Genomic DNA, 24,473 nt, shown 5'->3' on the forward strand with positions numbered 1-24,473 from the left:
GCGGCTGGTAATCATTACGCGCCTCTACCGCAACACTCTCCCCTTTTTCATTCATGCCTTAATGTTTTGGCCCATCCATCTGGCGCCGGGCCACGTCTCCTGCCTGACTTGGCATAATTACCGTGGGCGTCATCGCAGCGCAGATTAGTTGTCAGATTGAATGGATCTCTCAGAATGAAATACTTTTTTTAATGCATTGTTGTTGTTTTATCTCCTCTTGTTTTTCTGGCCAGTGTCGTATTAGATGTAAAAAAAAAAAAAAAAAAGAAAGACGTTGTCACCAGGGGGATAAACAGACATTTTTCCGTAACCGCCGAAAATAATATCTTATGACACTTGTGTATTATTCGGAATGTCTTTTTTCAGAAACTCTTCCCTGTAGCGGGTAGCTTGAGCGAAAAATGAAACAATAGAAGTTATGTTCTGGTTGCGTAAACAAAACACTGCGTCGCTGCAGCGCTACAGCGCAACCGTAGCCTACAATACAAACGCTATGTCCTAAATCTCACTTGGATCCCAACAGAAAACACATGCTTAGACATTTAAAGAGGAATTTACATTTGTCAAGTGTCAGTTCATCCTCCCTAATTTGAGGCCTCTCCCAGACTGTTGATTTCCCAACGTACACAATAAGGACAACAAATCAGCGACCTAGCGTGTTGGCACGAAGCCTCCGGCGTTTCATCACGCCGGGAAGGAGTGAACAGCAGTTGAGTTAGGGTAACACCAGTCATTTCATCATCGTGAAAATCAAGGAAAAGTTCGTTTTTAAAGTCTGGAGAATCAAAACAAAAGTGGAGGCAGGAATATGGGCAGCTGGCTGTGTAACACGACACAGGCCGCGCCGGTTGCTAAGTGACGGGGGCAAAAATGACGGGTCCGAAGTTTTGGGGCCGTGGTTTTAACAGAGAGAAAAAAACATCTTCTCCCTCTCTCCTTCTGTTTCTGTTCCTCTCCGCCCCGCTCTGAGCTCTCTCCCCCTCTCTCCCGCGGTGCTGTGGTCGTGACGTGGGCAGGGAGGCGGGGAGGCGGGGAGGGAGGGAGGGAGGGAGGGAGGGGGGAGGCTAAATGAGAACCAGACCCCTTCACCCTACTACCGCCCGGATCGCCCTGTGGCCTTTTTTTGTTTTTCAAAGACGGTAAAAAAAAATAATAAGACCAAGCACTCTCCCAAAAATAGATGCAAGGCTCGCGTGCCAGTGGCTTTCTTTCACTCCCTCTAGTCACGCAAGCATGCTGGCAGGACCCTGCGCAGTGCAGGGGAAAACCAGACCCAGCCAGAGTGGTGGGGGGGGGGGGGGGGGGGTTCTGAAGGAGGATGAGGAGAGATGGTCGGTTGGGCCTAGCGGTTCAGCCTCCTGGGGGAATCCAGCAGCACAGACTTCCGTGCACGCTGCAGGTATGAGTGGGTTTATGGCTAATCCGGGGCTGGAGAGGAGAAGAGAAAGGAGAGAGGAGCTGGCCTTGGGTTCGGTGGTCTCATTTCCAGGGGATTCGTGCGGTGGTCCTTGGGTCGGGAGGAGGAGGGCAGAGGATAGAGAGTAATCCTTGGCAGAGAGGAGGCTGCCAAGGGGTTAGCTCAGCACTCCCTCCATCTCCCCTCTCCTCCTCCTGTCACAAAGACACTCATATATAATAACATTTCGGTTGTAAGTTAGACAAAAAGGTAAGCGTCGCCTTAAATCATTTGTTATTGGGTAAAGATGGAATAGACAGGCAGACAGCCAGATATTCTGACACAGGCAGGCAGGAAGAAAGACGGAACCACCTGCAGGCAAGTATTATGACAGACAGACGGAAAGAAAACCTGAGCAGAAAGACAAGCAGACATACAGAAGGAAAGGCATACAGAGTGTTCTCACACCCTGGTTGGCTTACTGTCAGAGAGAACTCGTTTCACGGAGGGCCCTTTGAACGTTAGAGACGGGGGGGTCCCGGGTCTGCCTGTGGTTCACTCATTACCCTCCATGGCTGCCTGACAGGTGCTGACTCCAGTGTGCAACCAAGAGGTTCTGGCTGCATCCGAGCAGTTTCTCTAATGACAGGTAGAAATACTTAGAAGGACTTGGACAAGTGTCGAGACAGCAAGGCCTTCTGGAGGAGACTCACTTGTTTATTAATATTCTTGTCATTTGTGAGGATTATATGATTGTGTTGTGTTCTCTGTGGTGACAGCTATCGTGGACAATGGAGTTGAATAAATAGTTAGGTAAAACCCAGAATATCTGTTGAATGCACTTTGCAATTGATAACATTTATTGAACTGCAAAAAAACGTATTGTATACCTGTACATTTATATTTAGGTCATTTAGCAGAACTTTTTATCCAAAGCGACTTACAGTAGGTACATTTTTTAGAAGAAAGAACAATATATCGCTGTCAGTACAGTAAGGATGTTCATAGAGCCAGTGCCAAGCACTTATAATTGCTAGGTTAACCAGTTCCTGTATACAACAAAGATAGCTAGGATAAGATACACGATGCTAAGTACTATTTTGAAATACCAGGATGTACAATATACATGTAGACATTTATAGCGCTTGCAGTACAATATAGTCTGCCATATAAATATAACAAGACTCCTCCTTATTATTCAAATGATCATCATCCCTTTGAACACCATCTCTGTTATGAGTTACGAGATCAACCAGAACTTATTTGAGGGGATGGATCAACAGTATCCATCTGAAAAGGGCAAATATTCCTGTCTTCAGACTAACGGTGTCTCTCTCTCATGCCAAGAACAGGGTGAATCTCACAGTGCTGCGCAACAAAAAACCTTTCCAAACCATTGTACCACTTTATTTGTGGTTTGTATAGTCACCCGAACAGGTCAAAACATTTTTATCTTGACATAGCAAAACATTTGCCTTTAAATTCATTGTCCGAGCACTCCACTGGAGTACAACCTCGTCGAAAACAACTTGTCCCCTAAAAATCAAAACATCTCAATTGTGAAAGGGAGCCACGGAATGAATAAATACGCTCAATGTCAACGTAGCGCTGTGTTCAGCTGAACACAAGTCGAATAAAAGCAGAGTTTGCCTCGGGAGGATAACAGAGCTAGCCCGAGCGCCATCTCAGGTGGGGGGGGGGGGGGGGGGGGGGGGGGGGGGGCAAGGTCAGGGAATCTGCATCTCCAGACGGCCGACGACGCTGAACGGGCAATCTGCTTAGAGCTCTGCTGCTGTGTTGAAGTCTCAAGTCCAAATGACAGGTCTCCCTCCCTGGGGTTTAAGCCCAGCCTTTAATTTAAGCTCTGTGTAACGACTTGGCCCCGGGCCCCGGGCTCATTGGCGGTGTGTTGTCTTGTGTGTGTACACTGGCCCTCGATCTGAGGCCCCTGTGTTTTGGTTCCACCGCTGCGCTTCTAACCTGCGCTCTCCGAGAGTAGCCGGCTCATGACAGCGCTGATGAGTGTGCTGGAAAAGGGGGGAGAGGGGGGAGAGAGAGAGAGAGGAAGAGTAAAGACAGAGAGAGTGTACGTAGAGAGGAAGGGAGAGAGTGAAAGGAAGGGAGGGAGAGAAAGGGAGAGGATTGGGGGGAAGAGATAGACAGGGAGACGAAAGGAGAGAAAGAAAATAAAAAAGAAGGTGAGAGAGGGAGAGAGAGAGAGCACATGGCTTTCCAATTCCCCAAAGTCTGGGATCCCAGTCCAAGAGGAAAATTATATATCAATCTACGTGAGTGTGTGTGTGTGTGTGTGTGTGTGTGTGTGTGTGTGTGTGTGTGTGTGTGTGTGTGTGTGTGTGTGTGTGAATGCAGGCGTGCATGCATATGAGTGTGTGTTTGTGTAATTACTCAGAAAGCCCTCGGGGTGTGTGAGTGTGTGCATACATGTGTGGGTTAGTGTGTGTTTGAGTGAGTGAGTGTGTGTGTGTGTGTGTGTGTGTGTTTGCGTGTGTGTTTGCATGTGTTTGTGTTTTTGTGTCCAAATGTGTGTGTATGTGCGTGTGTGTCCGTGTGTGTCCGTGTGTGTGTGCATGCAAGCATGCATGCGTGTGTACGTGTGCATACAAGCATGTGTGAATGTGCGTGTGTGTGTGTGTGTGTGTGTGTGTGTGTGTGTGTGTGTGTGTGTGTGTGTGTGTGTGTGTGTGTGTGTGTGTGTGTGTGTGTGTGTGTGTGTGCATGCGTGAGTGAGATTTTTCTAGCTGTGTGAGGCTGCGGTTAGGTTGGAAGAGTATGGACCTGGTCTGGTTTCAGCTTCACCAGAGAGTATCAACGATGGCCTGTGGACTGTTTAAGACTGTTTAACCCCAGGACATCCAGAGTAACACGTTTAACTCCTGAACAGATTATTTAACATGTATGAAGGTTAATATGTGCCGTAAAATATTTAGATAATTTAAATCAAGTTCATAATAGTTTTGGTGTATGGTTAGGGAACATATACAAACTTGGTGTGTGTGTGTTGAAGTTATCTGTGTTTCATAATCAATTTGTGCTGCACATGTCCGTAGTCATGCTGGGATTTTAACATGGGATACTGGGAATATTATCTGTAATTTGTCATATTGTCATTTAAAAATGATCTTTATTTGACCACAGGCCTATTATCATGTTGATATTATCTGTAATTACTTTTATTGTAATCTCAATAATCTTTGGGTTGAAATTGTGTTCTCCCATGTTTTTTGGGAGTCGTTATTGTAAGATCTAGTGATAATTATTGGGAGGATGATTGATATTCCCAAACATAGAAGAGTGTTCACAACAGATAATAGTGCCATGGCAGAAATCTTGCATGGATTTCATCATGCTATTGTAGATTTCACAGTAGATATAAAACAGGGGCTAGACAGTTTTTCCCAAGATCTGTGCTGCAAATGTGGGAAGGATTTTCCAAATAATGTTAATAGTCAAACTGATTTAGATTTGGGGGTTTCTAATCCCTCAATAGTCATTGTATAGATCTATCTTCAAAGAATAAAAAAAGTTGATTAATAGATCAAATATATGATGGCAGTGAACGCTATATAATCGTAATGCATTATACATACAAAATACATTCACATTGATTCAATAGAATATATATCTTGACAGCAGTTTCAGATGTGACTCCAGAGTAGAGTACATGTCTGTAGTTTAAAAACAATTATCGGAACAAACGTCGACAGCCAAGGAGAGAAACTTTAGACGATCTTCTTTTCTCGTCCAAGTCTGTAAGTCACATTTTATATAATCTTGTCGAGTCCTCCTCAAACCTTTATTTTATATTTTAATGGGAAACATTCTGTGCCGTCGATGGCTGGGAAAGGATTGTGTTTGATCACGGCAGCAGGGAATATAATATATATATATATATATATAAATACATTTGTACAGAGTGAGAGATTACTTCACATGGCTTCTTCGGGTATAAACTCACTGACATGCTCAGTGATGATGTGGACTGAGTGTGAAGACGCTCAGTATGCGACCAGAGGGGCCAACGGTAGCCGAGATGTTTCTTCTGTCTTGAGCCAGACCGCTCCGCAGGGATCCGGTGAGCGAGCAAGGCCAACGGGGCGGCGATGAGTTCACAACAGATCTGTTGTGCAAATCAAACTCGTATCATCTGCAGATCTGAGCTCCCCGGTCTAACAAAGGTTTGGATATGGAGCGAAGCATTTTTCAAAGGGCTGTTTATTTGGCTGCCGAAAACAAATTCTTCAAACACAAAGTTGGTCATGTGACTTGGCGAAGCCGTGATGATCAGGTTGCAAACAACCCCTGACGTGATTTAAGGGGGAAAACGGTTGTAGCTTAGTAGGCTGTGTGTGTGTGTGTGTGTGTGTGTGTGTGTGTGTGTGTGTGTGTGTGTGTGTGTGTGTGTGTGTGTGTGTGTGTGTGTGTGTGTGTGTGTGTGTGTGTGTGTGTGTGTGTGTGTGTGTGTGTGTGTGTGTGTGTGTGAGTCTGAGTCTATGTGTTTGCCTTTTCTATTCATTTCCCATATGATTCACAAGCGACGGGTCTAATGGTAATGCTGAGATGTACGTTGACGGACTGAGCTACTTAAGAAGCTGTAAATGAAAGAGCGACAGATTCACTTGAATGCTTGCTGAAGGGAACATGAATAGTGAATGCCGCGAATTTTAAGATTAGACACAGATTCACCAATCACCCCATATGCAGTTATGCAACGGTTTTTTTTTGCATAAAGACATTTTTATTCAGACGTTCTGCTGGATGACAGGAGGAATCAAGAGAGACGTGGTGAAAACCCTTGTTATGTTTTAATGCATTTTATTCAGGCACTTCTCACCAGATACATCTTAAGAATGAAGCAGACATGATTTCAGTGACGCCACCTTCACTGTGGCACTGTAGTGGAGGAGCAGAAAATGTTCTCTTTCACGTGCAACATGGGCGGAACAGTTCAGGAGAAAAAATTACGAACATAGATGTACTTTTATCCCAGGAAATAGGTGGTTTTCATCCTTTTTTGGTCAATGTTATGTCAACAGAGTGAATCATAAACCTTGTGTCTCGGTTTCAGAGAGACATTCGGTAACTTAGTTCGATATAATAATTAGTAAGTACCTTGAGTAGCAGTTAGCAGTTATATATTGTATTCTAACAATTAAAACACGTTCAAAGCTTTAGAACTGCAGAGGAACAAACAATGAAAATAAATTTGAGTTTTTCTACATCTAGGCTAAGGCAGGGCTCTGGGAAGTTGTAATAGCCAAACAGGATGATGAGAATGCAAAGGCTGTGAAGTCTGTTTCTAGTTGGCTCTCTGTGTCACGGCTCTGTATTGTCTACTTATAACTTAAACCATAATTCGTATGAAGATTAAATCAAAAATCCCTCCCGGATTGTGTTCAAACATCAGCCGATATTTGTATAATGTTTTCCTTGAGGGCTTGCGACATCAGTCTCTGAAGTATTATATATTGTGCTTGCACTGAAACAGAGCCTACTGTTATTGTGAACCAAGAGGGACATGGGTTCATAGCCCTTACACCCATACTATACTGTTGAAAAAACATTCACAGAAAACAACTGTCGAAACTCTTGAAATGTGAGGATGAGTTGTACATTCAACTGAGAGAAGAGACACTTACTGCAGGTTAGTTATTGAATAATCTGAGCAATTAGCGGATCCCTCGGGAATTTTAAAATCCATTGATTCTGACATCAATTTAAACTGGAACAAAGTCACTTTCTCAAAGCAGCAGTCACTTTTTCCCCAATATGAGATTGTCTCCGGAGACCAAATTGATTTAGAAAGAGATTCATTTCTGTGTTGGTTGAGCTCTGGGCATGGGCATTTCATTATGTAGACGCAAAGTCGTTAAAACAGTTATGAACAAAAGTATTAGCTGCAATGGAAAAGTTAAAAAGAAAAGTTTGAACACGATGGCTGCAGTAAACATGTTTTTTTTTTACATAAGTAGGTTCAACGCATGAATCTAAGTTAGCTTTCAGCTCCTGGTGGGAATTACATTGAGTAGGGATGTGGAGTGGCACGAGAAGGTTAAAAGGCTTATTGTGAAGAGATTAAAGACAGGTTACCCTGCAAGAAGGGGTGATCATTCAGCGTCGAGTTCCATTAGGTTCTCCAGGGAACCACACCAGAGGCATGGAGGAGAGGGAGAACCCCCAAACATTTCATGGTCACGGTTCACGCTGTATGGTGAATTATTGTTACGCAAGAAAATATTGGTATTCCCACCGGTGGTTCATTTGTTGCAGCAAGGATGATCCTTTATCTGTTCTAGATATTTACAAGTCTGTAGCAAAATCCCCAAATCAACAAACATGAATGAAGTGCATCAATAATCAATCAAAGAAAAACACACAAGTTATTAATCACATAAGATAGAACCAGCTTACAGTACAAACAAGTATACAGTACAGTACAAGCTACAAATATACAAATATATAACTATATTCCGAGGTTATAGCAACCCTTTGACACAGCAATGTCGTTTCTTGTCAAAAAAACCATACATTAAGTATAAAAAATATAAACAATGCTTTTTACAAAATAGTGACATCATGTATGAATTCCGCCCCCTCCCCCCATCACCACGACTTGAATGTGCAAATGAACACTGATCAATCTGACAAACCAGGTCCAAACTAGGCTTTTGTGTCCATTTTCTGCCCAGTTCCTTCATATGGTTCATGGGTTCGTTTCCTTCCTTACGTCCCTCTAGACCGTTTGGACCTAGTCCGTCCTGGTCCGTTGGTCCGAGGAAAAAAGCATATTAGCGAATCGTCCTTTCAGAGACAGAGTCCGTAGGTTGTTATCTAGTGTCCCTGGAACAGCAATGGACACCCCTCTGACCGGCCTTCAGCAGGGGGCCCGGGCTGTGGGTTCAGATCCTGATCTCTGCCTCCTCGCTGTGCTCGAGGTGGTGCTCCGTGGCGCTGATCATGGACGCCGAGGGCCCCTGCGAGACGTTGAAGGGCGTGACGGCGGGCGAGCGGGCTGCCAGCGGCGACAGGGACGGGGAGAAGCTGGGGGACATGGCGGCCGAGGAGATGGAGCCGTCGCTGCTGAGGGGAGACCTCCGCAGGGAGGCCAGGTGGGGGAAGGACCTCCCCACGGCGGGCTTGGGGGGAACAGTCTTGGCCCCCGGATGGGCCACGGAGGTGATCAGTGGCGGGGGATCGATCCTGGGCTCGGCCTTCGCCTTGTGGGGGAACGGCCGGCGGGGGTTCGGCGGAGCAGTCTCGTCCTTGAGGCGAGCGATCTCTGTGAACACGTTGGCCAGGGGCTGGAACTGGGGACACCAGTTCAAGAGGTAGTCCCAGTTGTAGCTGCCCCTGAGCTCCTCGTCACTGGCTACGATGGCCGTCAGGGAGCCGTCCACCGGCGGCTTCCCGTCCTCCGGGAAAGCGTAGTCTTTGGGGTGAGCGATGTTCAGCCCCCGGCCCACGCCCAGGTACCCGCCACCCTCGTCCCTGTAAACGGGCCCCTGTCCGGCCAGCAGGGTGCTGGTCAGGCTGCCCAGTTTCTTGGCCTTGTACCACTGGCCGGCGTCCATGGAGGGCTCACCGGAGATGTCCGAGAGCTGGTCGGCGTCCTGCTGGATCCCCGAGTCGGGACCCCGGGCCGAGATGCGCTCCTGCATGGAGGAGGAGATGCTGGAGACGCGAGGGTACTCGTTGATCATGCGGATCTCGTCGTCGTCCGCCGCCTCCGCCTCCGCCGAACCCCGACCGCTGGAGTGGGAGGGGTCCAGGGAGCCGCCGCGAGCGTAGGGGCCCCCGCCGCTCCCGACCTGAACAGGGCCGTAGCCGGGCAGCGCCTGGTGGTAGATCATCTCATTGCCGGCCAGCTTGCTCTCCTCCAGCTTGTGGAGCACCGTGGCGGTTGGCGGGGGGAGGCAGTACGGGCGATGCTCCTTCTTCCGCCGCCTCAGCTTGATGAAGAACAGCGCCACGGCGACGACGATCAGGATGACGATGGTGCCCAGGGAGACGGCGATGACGCCGATCAGCAGCGCGTTCATGTTGGAGGGGAGGCCGAAGGCCGTGTGGGTGACGTCGATGGCGACGTGCGCGGTGGCGACGCGAGACCTCTCCAAGGGGCTGTGGGCGACCACGTCCAGGGTCATCGTGCGCACCTCCCTCTTGGAGCGTCCCGAGTGACGGCCGTAGCTGTCCATCTTCAGGGCGATGACGCCGGTCGTCTTGTTGACCTCAAAGTACGGCTGGGAGCTGTCGGCGAGGGAGTAGAGCACCACGCCGTCCACGCCTTCGTCCTCGTCCAGGGCCTGCACCTGGCCAATGCTCTGGCCCTTCCGCGCTCCCTCAGGCACCAGGAAGGAAAACTCGGAGGAGGTGAAGGCCGGGTCGTACTCGTCCTCTCCGGTCACGTACACCTGTACCGTCACCGTGGCAGAGTAGTTGCCCGTGTCCATGGCCACTGCCACAAACTGGAAAGAGTTCACTTTTTCGTAGTCGAAGGTGGTGCGAGTTCGCACCTCGCCTGAGGTCTGGTTAATGAGGAAAGCTTGTTCTTTAGGGTCGTCCAGCATGTAGTATCTCAGCTGGCCGAACACACCCCTGTCCTGGTCGATGGCGTGCAGCACGGTGACCAAGGCGTTCTGGGGCTGGTTCTCTCGGACGCTGGCGCTCAAAAGCTTGAGGGGGAAATAAGGGAGGTTGTCGTTGACGTCCTTCACCTCCACGGTGACGGGCGCCAGGGCGTAGTGCCCCTGACTGTCACTGGCTTGAACGACTACCACGTGAACAGATCGCCTCTCCCTGTCCAGGGTTTTCTGCAGCCTCAGCGCCCCGGTCCAGCGGTCAACCTGGAACAAGCCCGTCTCATCCCCGGAGCTGATGGAGTACTGGACCTCTCCGTTGGGTGCAGAGTCCGGGTCGGTGGCCGAGAGGTGAAGGATCTCCGCCCCTGCGGCAGTCCCCTCGCTCAGCACCACGCTGTACTCGGACCGGCTGAGGGTGGGCGGGTTGTCGTTGGCGTCCAGGACCCCGATGAGAACGGGCACGCTGGAGCTACGCTGGGGGACGCCGCGGTCCGACACCACCACGCTCAGGTTGTAGCTCGCCACCGCCTCAAAGTCCAGCCCCTCGGCCAGGATCAGGTTACCGACCGTCTGAAAGCCCCGCCCCTCCAGGAAGCGCACGCTGCTCTCGATCTGGAAGGCGTTGCCCGTGTTGCCGCTGGCGATGGCAAAGTCGAAGGCGCAGTTGTCCCGTGACAGGTCGGCGTCCACGGCTTCAAGGGTCAGGATGGTTGACCCCGGGGGCCCGTCCTCCGGTATGCTGGCTCGGTACTCGGACTGGTGGAAGACGGGGGCGTTGTCGTTTGTGTCCGACACCTGCACCTGGACGGTGGCAAACGAGGAGAGGGACGGCGTTCCAAGATCGCGAGCCTCGATCACCACCAGGATGGAAGGGTTCTCCACGTCAAACTCGGCCTTTTGGCTGATGAAAAGGGTGCCTGGTAGGAGAGAGTTGAAAGTAGGCTTTTAAAATAGGTTAAATTGGATCTTGAAGGCTCTTCTCCAAGTCTAGTACAAACTATCCTAAATCCATCTCTAATGGATTTAATGAATCATTCATATAATAGATTAGATTTGGTCTGCTATTAGGTAAATGATAGTAAATTGTGCCTTGGAATCATGCAGTCATTCTTTTTTTAGCTGTGAGGCGGTGGTAATTATGTGTTAGAAAATTACAGTATTTGAAATCTTTGCTCAGGAGACACGGAAAGAGGAGCTAAAGTACTCCTCCCATCATCTCCTGATAGCAACTTTAGCCAAACATCTGACGCAAGCTGCATTTTATTAACGTTAATGGACACTCAATTATTTTATGTTTCACAATGTCTGGAATAAACTCCGATAGCACTTCTAAATGGCCAGTTGGAAGTGCCTTGGGGCTTAACTACTTGACTACGAGTCTGGGGATACTAAACCACTTTAAACGGTTTAGAAGTCGAGAAATTCAGTCAGTGAGAGAGAGCATTATATAATGACAGTGTACTGTCCATACCATTATTTGAGTCGATGTAGAAAATGTCCCTGGTTGATGACATCACTCGATAGATGACCTTGCCGTTGTCTGCAGAGTCGCGATCGGTGGCCGTGACCGTGACGACGCTGCTGCCGGCAGGGTGGTGTTCGGACACGGTCACCTTGACACACGGACAAACGTGACAAACATCAATAACATTGTTGTTAGCAGACCCCCTTCACCTGAACACCTCACCATTATGACCTGATATCAGGACTAGATAAGATCTCCCCGCAAAGAGAATGCAATTACGTCTGCTAAGAAAGTCTAACTATTATGCACTACCCTAAAGAATACCAAGTAAGCCATATGCTATTCTGATTCATGTGGCAACACTGCACTCTGTTCAGCTGTTTCTTTAGGAACTAGGTTGCGCAGCTCTTGCATTAATGTTGCTGCTATTTAGGGCCATTATTGTAGCAGAACTATTTACAAATGCGAGTTGAGAGTTGTGTAACTGTGTCTCAATCGTGTGCGTAATCAGATTTGTAAATGTGTAAGATAATCTTTAAATGCGTACTGAGGTTTAATTTGTGAATGTGTACAGGGAGCTGCAAATGTGTACTCAGAATCTGTGTGTGCATAATCAGATTTGAAAGTGTGTACAACATAGATGTGTACACTTTTTTTTACAAATAAGTAAATGCCTACATAGATTTAATGACTGAAAAGTATTTTGCTCCAACGCTGGAAATACAGACAGGTTATCAGTTAATCTTAAGTGGGCCTTGGTCTCGTAAGTCTTTGGTCTCAAGTCTTTTAACATATGACTTTTGCTACACTTCTGCTGTGGCAGATATCTGCAAATGCTTGTGGCGATTTGCAAATGTATGTGTTGATGTGTAAATGTGCCTTTCAAGCTATCAAGTCATACAAGCAGTAGACGGAAGCGCTCACATTTGTTTAATAGTTGTGCTACCATCGAGGCCCCCTGTTGCTACTCCCACTGTGTGAGTATTCTTTGATTGTTCTCAGCCTCGTGGTAAAAGCGTCTCTGAGCTTAATATCAATAATTCAATTGGGTCACGAAATCTTGAATTCCCTCTGCCTGCATTAAGCAACGAGATGCTAGCAATAGACCAAATGCACACCACTGTTTTTTACCTGGTACAGGTCCTGGGTGAACAAGGGTGCGTTGTCGTTGACGTCTTCCACCAGCACGGTGAGGTTGGCCTCACTCTGGTGCCTGGAGTCTGAGGTGCGGACCGTCAGGGTGAACCAGCTCCTCTCCTCGTAGTCCAGCGGGGCGGTGAGTGACACGCCCCCACTGTGGCGGCGGATCCCGAAGGCGCCCTGGCAGTCGGCCGCCAGCAACAGCGTGTAGGACAGGGCCGGCCCCGAGTCCACGTCGTTCCCCGTAACCTGGGTGATCACCGTGCCAACCAGTGTGTCTGTGAACAGCGGGGGGAGGAAGAGGCAGGTGAGTGGCCCGAAAGAAGAAGATTCGATTTTTTCTGGTATCTTGGTTGGAACATTAAAGGTGCGCATTCAAATGAGTTTTGTTTGAAGTGCGCTCTGAAACCCATTCTGTCATGTAGACGCTATCTTTAAGGCGACAGGAGTTGGGTTAATTGCTCAGACTCTGCAGCAGCATGGCGAGAGTGGGGAGAGGGAGGCGGTTTTTGGTTTTTAAAAAGTTTGACTAGAGCAAGCGATATCCAAATAGTGCATATCGTACCTCGATCAACAGTCATTTTCCCTCGACAGGGCCACACAGTGGTTTTTCCAAAACATATTTGATTTTTGTTTCCTTCGGCCCCAAATAAATAAAGTGTTTCCATGTATGGGAGACTTTGTTTTTGCTGTTCTGCTGCCCAGAAGATAAAGAACCAGGCGGGACCTTCAGAGGGTTCTGGGGCTGTGGTGTTGTGTGACCTACCCTCGGCCACGCGCACCTCCCTGGGCAGCGGTATGGTGGGACTGTTGTCGTTGAGGTCGACGATGATGACCGTGAGGGTGGCGGAGCCGGCCAGCCGCGGGGATCCCCTGTCTGTTGCCATGACGACCAGCCTGGAGCCACACACGTCGTCAGTGTTAGTGTCTGTGCAGCCTTTGTTTTGTTTTTCGTTTTTTTCATCACCCCGCATGCAACGTCTTTGATCACGTTTCTCACCTCCCCGCTCAGATTTTTTTTGTTCACGTCAGACGACATCAAGACTGACACATTATTTCCCAGCACAAAACAGCTCAACCCTTCCCTTTCACACTGAAACAGGAATGTTTCAGGAGTGTATGGCTGGACAAAAATGTGAGCCAGACACTCCTGTATTCACTCAGCACCCCACACACCCCAGACAGACACAAACCACAGGAGTCTCACTTTGTGTGTGTCCAGATCTCTCGATCCATGATGGCCGCCGTGGAGACGCTTCCCGTCACCGGGTCGATCTTAAACAGGCTGCTCATGGAGGACGAGCGGAGGGAGTAGCTCACCTGGCCGTTCTGACCCTGGTCCAGGTCGTTCGCAAACACCTGAGGAAGTTACCGCTCCGTGTTAGAAACAACACGCAGGGGAAGAAAAACCGTACACGAACCAGAGACCGAGAGCGACATCTGAGAGAGGACTTTTTAAACAGGACTAAATGAACTCTGGCGTGACTGAAGCTGAACACATTCAGACAGAGGAGGATAAGAGTAAACATGGAGCGGGTCCAAGAGACGCTGAGGCTATCCAGCTTTCTGGAGTTTTATTCCACAATTTCACACTTCTGACTGCGCCCAAGCGGTATCCAGGCTTCTCCTTTTCTATTCAGTCATTTAACAGACGCCTTTATCCAATTCCAATTTCAATGCGCTCTGAGTTCTCTGTGCTCACTGAACGTTGCGCGGTTGGCTGGGTCCCACAGAGAAGCGGTAATTGTCCCCTGCGGGAGACTGCGTTGCTGGCTTCACCTGGATGATGGGGAAGTCGTAGCCCTGCGCCTCGCGGATGTAAGCAACGTAGTTCTGGAGCTGGAAGCGCGGCAGGTTGTCGTTCACGTCCTGTATGATCAGGTTGACCGCCATGTAGGAGCTGGACGACGCCGTCTCGGCCTTCACCACCAGGCGGAGTCTCGGGGTCTCCTCAAAGTCCAGCACCTCTGAGTTCTGGACCCAGATTTCGCCTGATGGAAAATATTAATTTTTAGACCTTTTAGCAGACCGTTTTGATGCAAAGAGACCTGAGTTCAGAACAACTACACCATCCTGGAATACTATTATTGTGTTTTTTGGCTGAAACACGGTGACTATGGTGAATACAGAGACAGGTCAGTAAGGAGCAGATAGAGATAAGATAGTGGTTACAGAAGCAGGTCATTAATGAGCAGGTAGGGGTTAGGCAGTGAATACAGAGCCAGGTCATTAAGGAGCAGGTAGGGGCTAGAGAGTACAGAGACAGGTCATTAAGGAGAAATTAGGGGCTAGACACTATTGAGACAGAGGAGCAGGTAGGGATTAGACTGTGTTTTGAGGGTAAGGTATTTCTGCTTACCAGAGGTGGGGTTGATGCCAAAAAACTGCATCTTGTTACCGCTGAAGAGGCTGTAGGTTATCCCCATACGCGAGCCGCCTGGGTACTGCGCCTGTGTTTGTATTATAGCTGTACCTAAAGTAGTAAGATATACAAACACAGACATTCAATTTCAACGTTTATACTCACTAACTCACATCTTTAGCCAATACCCCCCCCTCATTACACAAAAACATGTGTATTGTATAGTACTACTATAACTGTTTGCAAAACCACACACAACCACAAAGATAAATAAAGAAAATTAGTAACCTCGTGTTTCCGTATTTCCTATGACCGCTCTGTCCGGTTGTCTTTTTTAAACCAGGCTGTGCCATGCTAGCAATTAGCTACCTCAATCATGACTGCATGCTTTGACTGTCCCCAGCCTCACTTGTGCATCGCTTTAAAACCAAAGGGTCTGCTACACGACGAGACGTACGTGCACCGCCAGAGTCACACGGCCACAAACCTTTGACGGCGTTCTCCTGCACGCTGACGTCCCGCGCATTGCGCGGGAAGCGGATCCCCCGATAGCTCTGCTCGTGGATGTAGACGATGACCACCCCCAGGGAGGACTGGGACGGGGAGCCCTGGTCCATGGCCTCCACGATGAGGGTCCGCTGGCTCTGGGTGAGGGCCTGCAGCCTCTCCGTGGCCTGGATGTCCCCCGTCAGGGAGTTGATGCTGAAGCCGCGCACGGGGCTGGCGAAGCGGTAGAACACCGAGCCGTTGGCCCCGAAGTCCTTGTCCTCCGCCCGCATGGTGGCCAGCACGCGGTGGCTGGTCCCGGCCGTGGCCGACACGTTGATCACCAGGGGGTCCTGGACGAAGAAGGGGGCGTTGTCGTTGACGTCCTGGATGTAGACGGTGACGTGGGCGCTGGCGTTGAGCGGGTTGGACGGCGAGGAGTCGGCGGCGTGCACGTCGAAGTTGTACGAGCCCGTCTTCTCGCGGTCGAGCGGCGCCGCCGTGATGACGCGGCCGGTGGTCTGGTCGACGATGAACATGCCCTGGGAGCCCCCGCTCAGGAAGTACACCACCTGGCCGTTGGCGCCCGTGTCCAGGTCGCCGGCCTTCACCTCCAGTACGAAGGAGCCCACCTGGACGTCCTCCGACACGTCGGCGGTGTAGCTGGCGCTCTGGAAGCGCGGGGCGTGGTCGTTGACGTCCAGGACGCTCACCTCCACGGTGACGGTGCCGCTGAGGGAGGGGCGGCCCTGGTCCTGGGCCACCACCGCCAGGCTGTAGCGGGCCTTCCTCTCCCGGTCCAGGGGCCTGGAGGTGGACAGCTTCCCCGACCGCCTGTCCAGACGGAAGTCGGACGATGTGTCGCCCGCTGCAAAAGAGGTGGGAGAGAAATCATCCATGAGTCAATACATTTATCGATTGTTTATAATCAATAAATACATATAAATAAACTAAGCTTGTTCATATGACGACAAACAAAGCTCACTGCAGTGGTATTATAGTGGGGATGATAAGATAAACCTATTCTGCACCTGTAGGATAGAACCACGGCAGTTATTCTGTACTTGATTTGCTCCCCTCCCTCTCCTGCTATTTTGCCGTTTATCACCTTCCTATCCCTCACCTGTTAGTTTGTAGTTTATCTCGGCTCTCTCCCCTGTTAGTTTGTAGTTTATCTCCCCTCTCACCTGTTAGTTTGTAGTTTATCTCCCCTCTCTCCCCTGTTAGTTTTTAGTTTATCTCCCCTCTCTCACCTTTTAGTTTGTAGTTCATCTCCCCTCTCTCACCTGTTAGTTTGTAGTTTATCTCCCCTCTCTCACCTTTTAGTTTGTAGTTCATCTCCCCTCTCACCTGTTAGTTTGTAGTTTATCTCCCCTCTCTCACCTGTTAGTTTGTAGTTTATCTCCCCTCTCTCCCCTGTTAGTTTTTAGTTGATCTCCCCTCTCTCACCTGTTAGTTTTTAGTTGATCTCCCCTCTCACCTGTTAGTTTGTAGTTCATCTCCCCTCTCTCACCTTTTAGTTTGTACTTCATCTTCCCTCTCACCTGTTAGTTTGTAGTTTATCTCCCCTCTCTCCCCTGTTAGTTTTTAGTTGATCTCCCCTCTCTCACCTGTTAGTTTTTAGTTGATCTCCCCTCTCACCTGTTAGTTTGTAGTTCATCTCCCCTCTCTCACCTGTTAGTTTGTACTACATCTTCCCTCTCACCTGTTAGTTTGTAGTTTATCTCCCCTCTCTCCCCTGTGTCTTGGTCCGTTGCTCTTAGTGTGAAGAGATCAGAAGGCTCAGCATTTTCTGGAACCTCGATGCTGTAGTACAGCCGCCCGAACACCGGAGCGTTGTCGTTTTCGTCGGTCACTCGGATCTTGACCGTCGCCTTGGCAACGTTGGGCGGAAGGCCTCCGTCTTTGGCGTACACTTTAAGACGGGAACGACAGGAGACGGCAAGCTTAATATCTTCATCACTGATGTAGCGCAGCAAAGTAACGTTTAACATTTGGTCATTTAGCAGCTTTTATCCAAAGCAGCTTACGGGTGTTCAAACTATGTACCCTTTGGCTTGGACTCAAACACCCTGCTCCCCATAAGGTGTTTGAAGAGGCAGTGAGGTGTGAGAGGGTCATACCTGTCAGCGTGTAGTACTCCTGGGTCTCCCTGTCCAGCGCCTTGGCTGTCGTTATGACACCAGTTACCGGGTCAATGTTGAAGCCCTCTCCCGAAACCCTGCCATATGTCACGTGACCATTGGTCCCTGTGAGGATGATCGCAACGTTAGGGTTCATTAAGAGGGTTTGGATCGCTGGCTTTTAAAACTGTGTGAGCATGGGCATTTAAATAACTGGCTTTGAAAAATTGGGGCATGCTAGAAATTAACATTTCTTTAGACATATTTACGCAAATATGTCTTAATAATTAACATAATTAACAGGGTTATAAAATAACACACCCACTGGGGCTCTGGAACTGTGCGTGTGTGAATAGAGTATTTACATTTCCTTTCCTCCAAACTGTTTTTTGTTTTTATTTGTTCCTGGTTTTGTTGTGCGTGTTGTTTAGCCGCGTCAGCAGTCGCTGGGCTCAATCAGGTGTCTGGCTTCCAGCTTGCGTGCTAATACAGAGCTCCACTTGGCAAGCTCACCTGTTTGTTTGGCTAATTATGCTTGGAGAGAGACTTTATACGTGGCTTGACTAAGGCCAGGAGAATGTCGTCCCCCCCGCCCCCCCCTCACCACCCTTGTCCTCCACCACTACCACCACCGATTCCTCTGTACTGTTCAATTAAAAGCGCTAACACGAGCCATGTGTACAGGCCTTCAGCACATGTGACGTAGGTGGTATCGACAGAGCGCTACGAGCTCGGGCTCTCTTGGGTGGTATGGGAGGAGGGGTTTGGTGTGGGGTTTGGGGGTGGGGGTGGGGGTGGGTGGAGAGTGTGACTCAGACTTTGAAGATCAATAAAGTTTGGTCAATAAAGTTGCAGAGACCAGCAGATACGGACCACCACATTGCTTATATGCTCTCATCTGCTGTTTGCAACTTCAAAAGCGAACAAACCAAAAAATCTATCTGTGAGAATTTCTTCTCATAACGTTAAAATAGATTCTTGGACATATTTACAACTCAATATTTTATTGCAGAAAGGAATATCCCATTCTGCTAGCATTCTGCGAGACTGAATCTGAATCACTAATTTGGGATTTAGTACATTTCTATCACAAATCCGTTTTTCTATTACTGGTACAATGAATGTCGATACTTTCTATGGGGTTGTCAAACAGCAATGGCATCTGGAAGCTGAGTTGATTTACCGGAGACATAGCATAATTTATAACTTATAACACACCTATACCCTTAGCCAACTGTTAGCCCTTACTATCTTTCTCTCATCTCCTCTTTCATCTCCTTCTCTCTCTCCTCCTCCTCTCATTTCTCCTCATCCACTCCTCCCCCTCTAGTCTCCTCTCTCTCGCCTCCTCTCATCTCCCCTCATCCCCTCTTCCTATCCTCTCTCCCTCTCCTCTCCTCCTTCCCTCCTCTCCTGGCGGAGGTTTATTAATAGACACTCTGAACCGTCATTAACAGTCAAAGGTAAAGTATGGGTGACTTAAATGATGATCATCAGGACGAATCAGGCCTGGGACTGGACTCACCTTGGTCTAGGTCTACGGCGGAGACCGCCAGGACGCTGAACCCCTGGGGGCGGTTCTCAGGGATCTCAGCCTCATACTGGACCTCCTCGAACTGGGGGACCTCGTCGTTGACGTCGATCACGTGCACACAGAGCAGCTGGCTGGACGTGCGCTGTGGCGTCCCGTGATCCTTAGCGACCACCGTGAGGTTGAAGGTTTCCTCCTCCTCGCGGTCCAGAGGCTTGAAGATGGACAAGGAGCCTGCAGGAGACACCAGCGTTGGGTTGTTTAGTCTCTTCAGTGTGTACTTCTTCAGCGGATTGGAAGCGCTTACGTCATGTGTTTATGATTCCTTGCCCCTGTTTGGATTTTGTTGTAACCGTGTTGTATGGGGCCTTTCGTAAAGGAATCTCTACTCTACTTCAACTGGTTGTTAAAGGTCGAAAAAAAGAAAATAGTTTGTTGTTTAGTCGAATCTCCTAGCTGATTGTTGATGTGTCCCTGAGCAAGACACTTAACCCTAACTGCTCCTGGCGAGCTGGCTGTCGCCTTGCATGGTTGACTCTGCCGTCGGTGTGTCAATGTGTGCATTAACCGATGTTAGTCGCTTTGGATAAAAGCGTCTGCTAAATGCCCTAATTGTAATTGTAATTGTACATTCCGACTAGGGATCCAGGTTAGGGATTTGCATCTCTGAGGGTGGGTTGCATAAATTGGGCATCAAACCCAGTTCCTTTGAGAGGCTGGGTGTCAACCGTCAACACCATGTCACTATCTTCTCCCCTTGTGAGGAGGCATCGTCTTTGTGCATCGTCTTTCAGTATTGATTTAGGAAAATACAGAGAAAACGCTGGAAGCAGTTACCCGAGGCACTTACCAGACCCAGACACTGCGTGCATTTAATCCTCAGTGTGAAAATGTGTCGTGTGAGGGGCCGAATCAACGCTAACCATCCTCCCAGCCGGTCCCGCCCACCTGCGTGAACCACCGCCGCCACTGCAGTAAAAGCCCCGAACGTACCTGCGTTGTGCTACCACCTCCGCAGTAAAAAGCGCACAAACCGGCCTGGCCGCACTTTATGAGTTTTTCCATTGGAGAGCGCGCCACAGCCATGAAGGGAAAACAGTAAACACACGTTGGAGACACGCAAACGCCAGGCCTCCCGTGCCCGGGAGAAATTAGGGGCACCCTCCATTTTTCATTAAGCTGGGTTTAGAACTTGCATTGATTCAATTTAAATTTCATGCCCGGCCTAGAATGAGTTGCAACTCACGAGGATCCAAGCGAGGGACGGAGCGGTAGGGGTAGGGGAAAGAGAGAGAGAGGGAGGGAGAGAGAGGTAGTGATTAAGTGAGAGAGGTGGTGAGAGGGTGGTAGCGAGAGTGAAAGAGAGGGAGAGGGGGGGCACTGTGGCTGTATTTTGTTTTCGTTTCACCGATCTCGTGTCTTCGCTTGTATCTCTGAGATAACTCCGCTCTGAGCCTTTAATCTGTTTCATGTTACGGGACGGAATATTTCTCCCCCTGAAGTTTGACTCCTCCGTGAGCCGGCCTTAAAGCCCAGGTCTCTGATAACATGTGGAGAGGAGTGGAGAGACACATGGCGATAAAAGGGGGTGGAGGAGGGGCTGGGGGGGGGGTGGGGATGGTTGGGCGCTCTTATTGTGGAGAGAGGGGAGAGAGGGGCTCTTATTCTGGATGTTTCCAATTCCTTGGTCTTTGTGCCTGGCTGTGGATCTCAGGGTTTAACTGAGGTGAACGCAGCAGAGCTCAGAGCTGTGACGATGGACTCCCCACCCGACCTCCGCCGTACGGGCAGACGCTTGATGTTTTATCGACTTTAAAGACTACACTTGAAGTTTGCCATCCTCGTTTTTTTTTAAATGATTCACCCCCTGCTGCCCCCACAATTAAATATTCATAAAAAAAATCTGACATTGAATATTGGAAGTTCATAGTTTGGACTACCCAGTAAGTTCAAAGTCGGCATTTATTCATATCTCTTTTTTCAGAGTGTGTTCATTGCTTCTGTAACATACTTTTAAGTTCCATGTAAAACAGGATATTAAAGGCGTCACATCAGGGATGTGATATCATCTTTGAAGTTTGATTGGAAAATGTAATTACACCTCTTTCTCCATTTAACGCAGAGCGCGGCCGCATAATTACGGATTAGAAGATAATAGAAGCAGAGTGATGTCACCAACAAGCCGAAGACTAGAATCTAAACGTTTCACCCAAAACCTTCCCATTTAATGCTAGCTGCTATTTATCTCTTATTATTTACATGCTAACACTAGCCACTAACGCTAAATACTATTGGTAGCCACCAACGTTAGCCACTGACAAAATATGCTAACGGCAGATGCTTCTAGCTGCTAACGGTGGCTGCTTATGTTAAGATGCTAAGGGTAGCTGCTTACCCTCCTATTTTTTGGTGAGCTTATGCTAAGCTAAAGTTTATGCTAAGCTAATGAGGAGATAGTGAAATATCCGTGAGCCCATAGTGAGTTCCTCAGAGCAGCTGCACCAAGAGGGGAGGGGGGAGAGACAAGTGACATCCATGAGGGACCCTGACCTGTCCCTTGAGGATAGGGGGGGTGAGGAAGGGGAGAAGGGGGCTGGACGCAGTGTTGATGGTGGCATGGGCAGGTTGGAGGATGGGCTAGGATGAAGGGGGGAGAGGGGGGAGAGGAGGGGGGAGGGCAGGAGGTGGAGGGGTAGCAGGAGGGTGGAAAGAGGGGCGAGGAGTGTGTGTGTGTGGGGGGGGGGGGGGGGGGGGGGGGGGGGAGTATATCCAGAGTCGACACGTGTCTTGACACCACAATAAAAGCTCCCAGGACCACAGGGTCAGAGTTCAACCCTAAGTGACCCGTGCTTCCATATAAACACACACACACACACACACACACACACACACACACACACACACACACACACACACACACACACACACACACACACACACACACACACACACACGCGCGCGTGTACATACAGAACCACAAGGTACATTTGGGAATATACATACACACATTCATACAGATCAAGACACATTGGTCGCTTACACACACCTACACATTTGTGTGTATACACACACACACACACACACACACACACACACACACACACACACACACACACACACACACACACACACACACACACACACACACACATGCGTAACTGATCCTTCCACTAATGGTTACCAGAAGCTTGAAAGGTTCTTTGGTCTTTCATGGGAATAGACCCACACTAACACATTATGATGGGTTAGGGTTTGTGTGTGTGTGTGTGTGTGTGTGTGTGTGTGCGTGTGTGTGTGTGTGTGTGTGTGTGTCTGTGTCTGTGTCGTAGCAGGGGCTTATGTTTTTAATCAAGTGGAACAAGGTCTATTGGTTTGCATCCTTTATATCCTTCATGCACTCACAGCTCTCCACGTACACTGGCATTAATAGCTCTCCACATGCCCCCCCCCCCCCCCCCCCACTACTAGTCAAGTCCTTTTTATTAGCACAGCCCTTAATCACAGTTCCAGTCTCAAAGGGCTTCATTACAACAGCCCCTAACCCTGAGCCTTGTGACGTACTTCAAACTCCCTCAAATCCAGAGGGAAGCAACCCTGAGAAGGACCCCAGAGCAGGGATCCCTCCCTCCGAGGGAGGGTCAGGAGGTCGACTGATGCATCGCAGACGTACGATGTGGTGTGGACGAGCTCGGCAGCGGTAACCAGTAGTTACCTGTGTTGGGGTTGAGGGAGAAGGCGCCCCCGGCGTTGCCCGACTCGATGCTGTAGCTGACGCGTCCGTTCTCCCCCTGGTCCGCGTCCCTCGCCACCACGTACAGCGCCACGAAGCCCACGGGCTGGTCCTCCATCACGCTGACCGCCGCCGGCGAGCTGAACGCCGGCGCGTTGTCGTTCTCGTCCGTCACGAAGACCCTCGCCGTCACCGAGCCCCCGCCGCCGCTGGCCCGCGTCCGGCGCCGCGTCGGTCCGCCTGGACGACCAGGATGAGGGAGGCGGTGGCCTCGCGGTCCAGCGCCCGGCCCAGGGAGAGCGCGCCCGTGACGGGGTCGAGGATCAGCAGCCCCGGGACGTCGGGCCACTGCCGCAGGACGGAGTAGCTCAGCTCGCTGTGGGCCCGCCGCCGTCGCCGTCCGACGCCTGGAAGGTGAAGAGGGTGGAGCCGGCGGCCGCGCCCCTCCGAGACCACCACGGTGACCGGGTCCTCGGGGAACTCGGGCGAGTGGTCGTTGCCGTCGGCGACGTCGACGTCCAGCCGCACCAGGGTCCGTCCGCCGGCCCCCGGGGGGTCGGGGTCAGGGTCGTCCACCTCGATCTGCAGCGTGTAGCGGGCGTCGCGCTCGTAGTCCAGCGGCCGCGCCAGGTAGACGTCGCCCGTGAGGCGGTCCACGGCGAAGGTCCCGTCCGGGTCGGAGCCCCCCCACCACGGCGTAGGTCAGCTGGCGGCGCGGGTCGCCCCCCTGGAGCCGCACGGACCCCAGGACCGAGCCCGGGGTGGCCCCCTCCACCGAGTTGAAGGTCAGGGAGACGGAGTTGGTGGGGGAGGAGGGTCGGGTCAGACTGAGCACCTGGAGAGAAAAAAGAGGTGCGTGTGTGTGTCAGGGCGGGCAGCAAGGCAATACAATGAAGTACGAAATGGAATTAACTGGAATGTACTTAATAAGAACAAAATACTTAATACGAATCTCAATAAGAAATTAATAAATCAATGAATGACAAGGATAAGAATAAAGATTAAAGGCAACAAAGCATCAGACGGACTACGTGGACACCGTAGTATTCTTTAATCGATTGGGGAACAGCAGCTGATTGTGATCAATCTGTGCATCTGAACGGCGGCCAGTGATCCGCAGAGGGCTGTGTCTCGTTGGCTTCACACGCCGTCACACAACAACTAAGAGCAGGGACAGGGCTGGTCGCCGTGGAGAATCAACAAACAACAACGTAATGATACTCGCGGCCGCCTCGATCACTCTCTCCGCAAAGAAGAAAATCGGACGCAAACAAATGGCATATCTGTTGATTACATGAACCTGATATATGATGACATCGGGGACATAGCGCCCGGGGGTGGATTCGGTTTTCAATTTCCAAAGCAATAAATAAAAAAACAATCCAATGGAAATCAGCAAAGCGGAGACAGGCTGAGCACAACCCGCGCAGTTCCCGGAGAACGAAAAGTCATTCGTAAAAAAGTTTTTTGTTCGACTCAAATTACGCGATAACAACTTGGTAAAAGTACTATTAATCAGAACGGGAAGCGGAGAGGTCATTAAATATCCGACGATGCACCTGATGACCTCGACATGCGACTTCAAACGCGCCCGGCTTCAACTCTCCCGCTCTGGTGTACCAGACAGGAAGTCTATGAGTTAC

At 49.7% G+C, this 24,473-nt stretch overlaps 1 protein-coding gene across 1 annotated transcript in view; it reads right to left on the reverse strand.

The window, feature by feature from the left end:
* Positions 1-6,209: 6,209 nt before the first annotated feature.
* The window catches only part of LOC132474877 (protocadherin-16-like), a 73,114-nt gene continuing 54,850 nt past the window's right edge, over positions 6,210-24,473 (reverse strand). Inside the window, 17 exon segments of the mRNA XM_060075780.1 lie at positions 6,210-10,910; positions 11,465-11,606; positions 12,590-12,876; positions 13,365-13,495; positions 13,806-13,957; positions 14,378-14,589; positions 14,958-15,071; positions 15,448-16,314; positions 17,152-17,361; positions 17,570-17,695; positions 19,095-19,334; positions 22,813-23,029; positions 23,031-23,066; positions 23,068-23,210; positions 23,213-23,273; positions 23,275-23,517; positions 23,519-23,689. Coding sequence (XP_059931763.1) covers positions 8,314-10,910; positions 11,465-11,606; positions 12,590-12,876; positions 13,365-13,495; positions 13,806-13,957; positions 14,378-14,589; positions 14,958-15,071; positions 15,448-16,314; positions 17,152-17,361; positions 17,570-17,695; positions 19,095-19,334; positions 22,813-23,029; positions 23,031-23,066; positions 23,068-23,210; positions 23,213-23,273; positions 23,275-23,517; positions 23,519-23,689 — 5,949 coding nt within the window. The 3' untranslated portion in view covers positions 6,210-8,313.

The sequence above is a fragment of the Gadus macrocephalus genome, chromosome 16 (assembly GCF_031168955.1).
Source record: "Gadus macrocephalus chromosome 16, ASM3116895v1".
Lineage (NCBI taxonomy): Eukaryota > Metazoa > Chordata > Actinopteri > Gadiformes > Gadidae > Gadus > Gadus macrocephalus.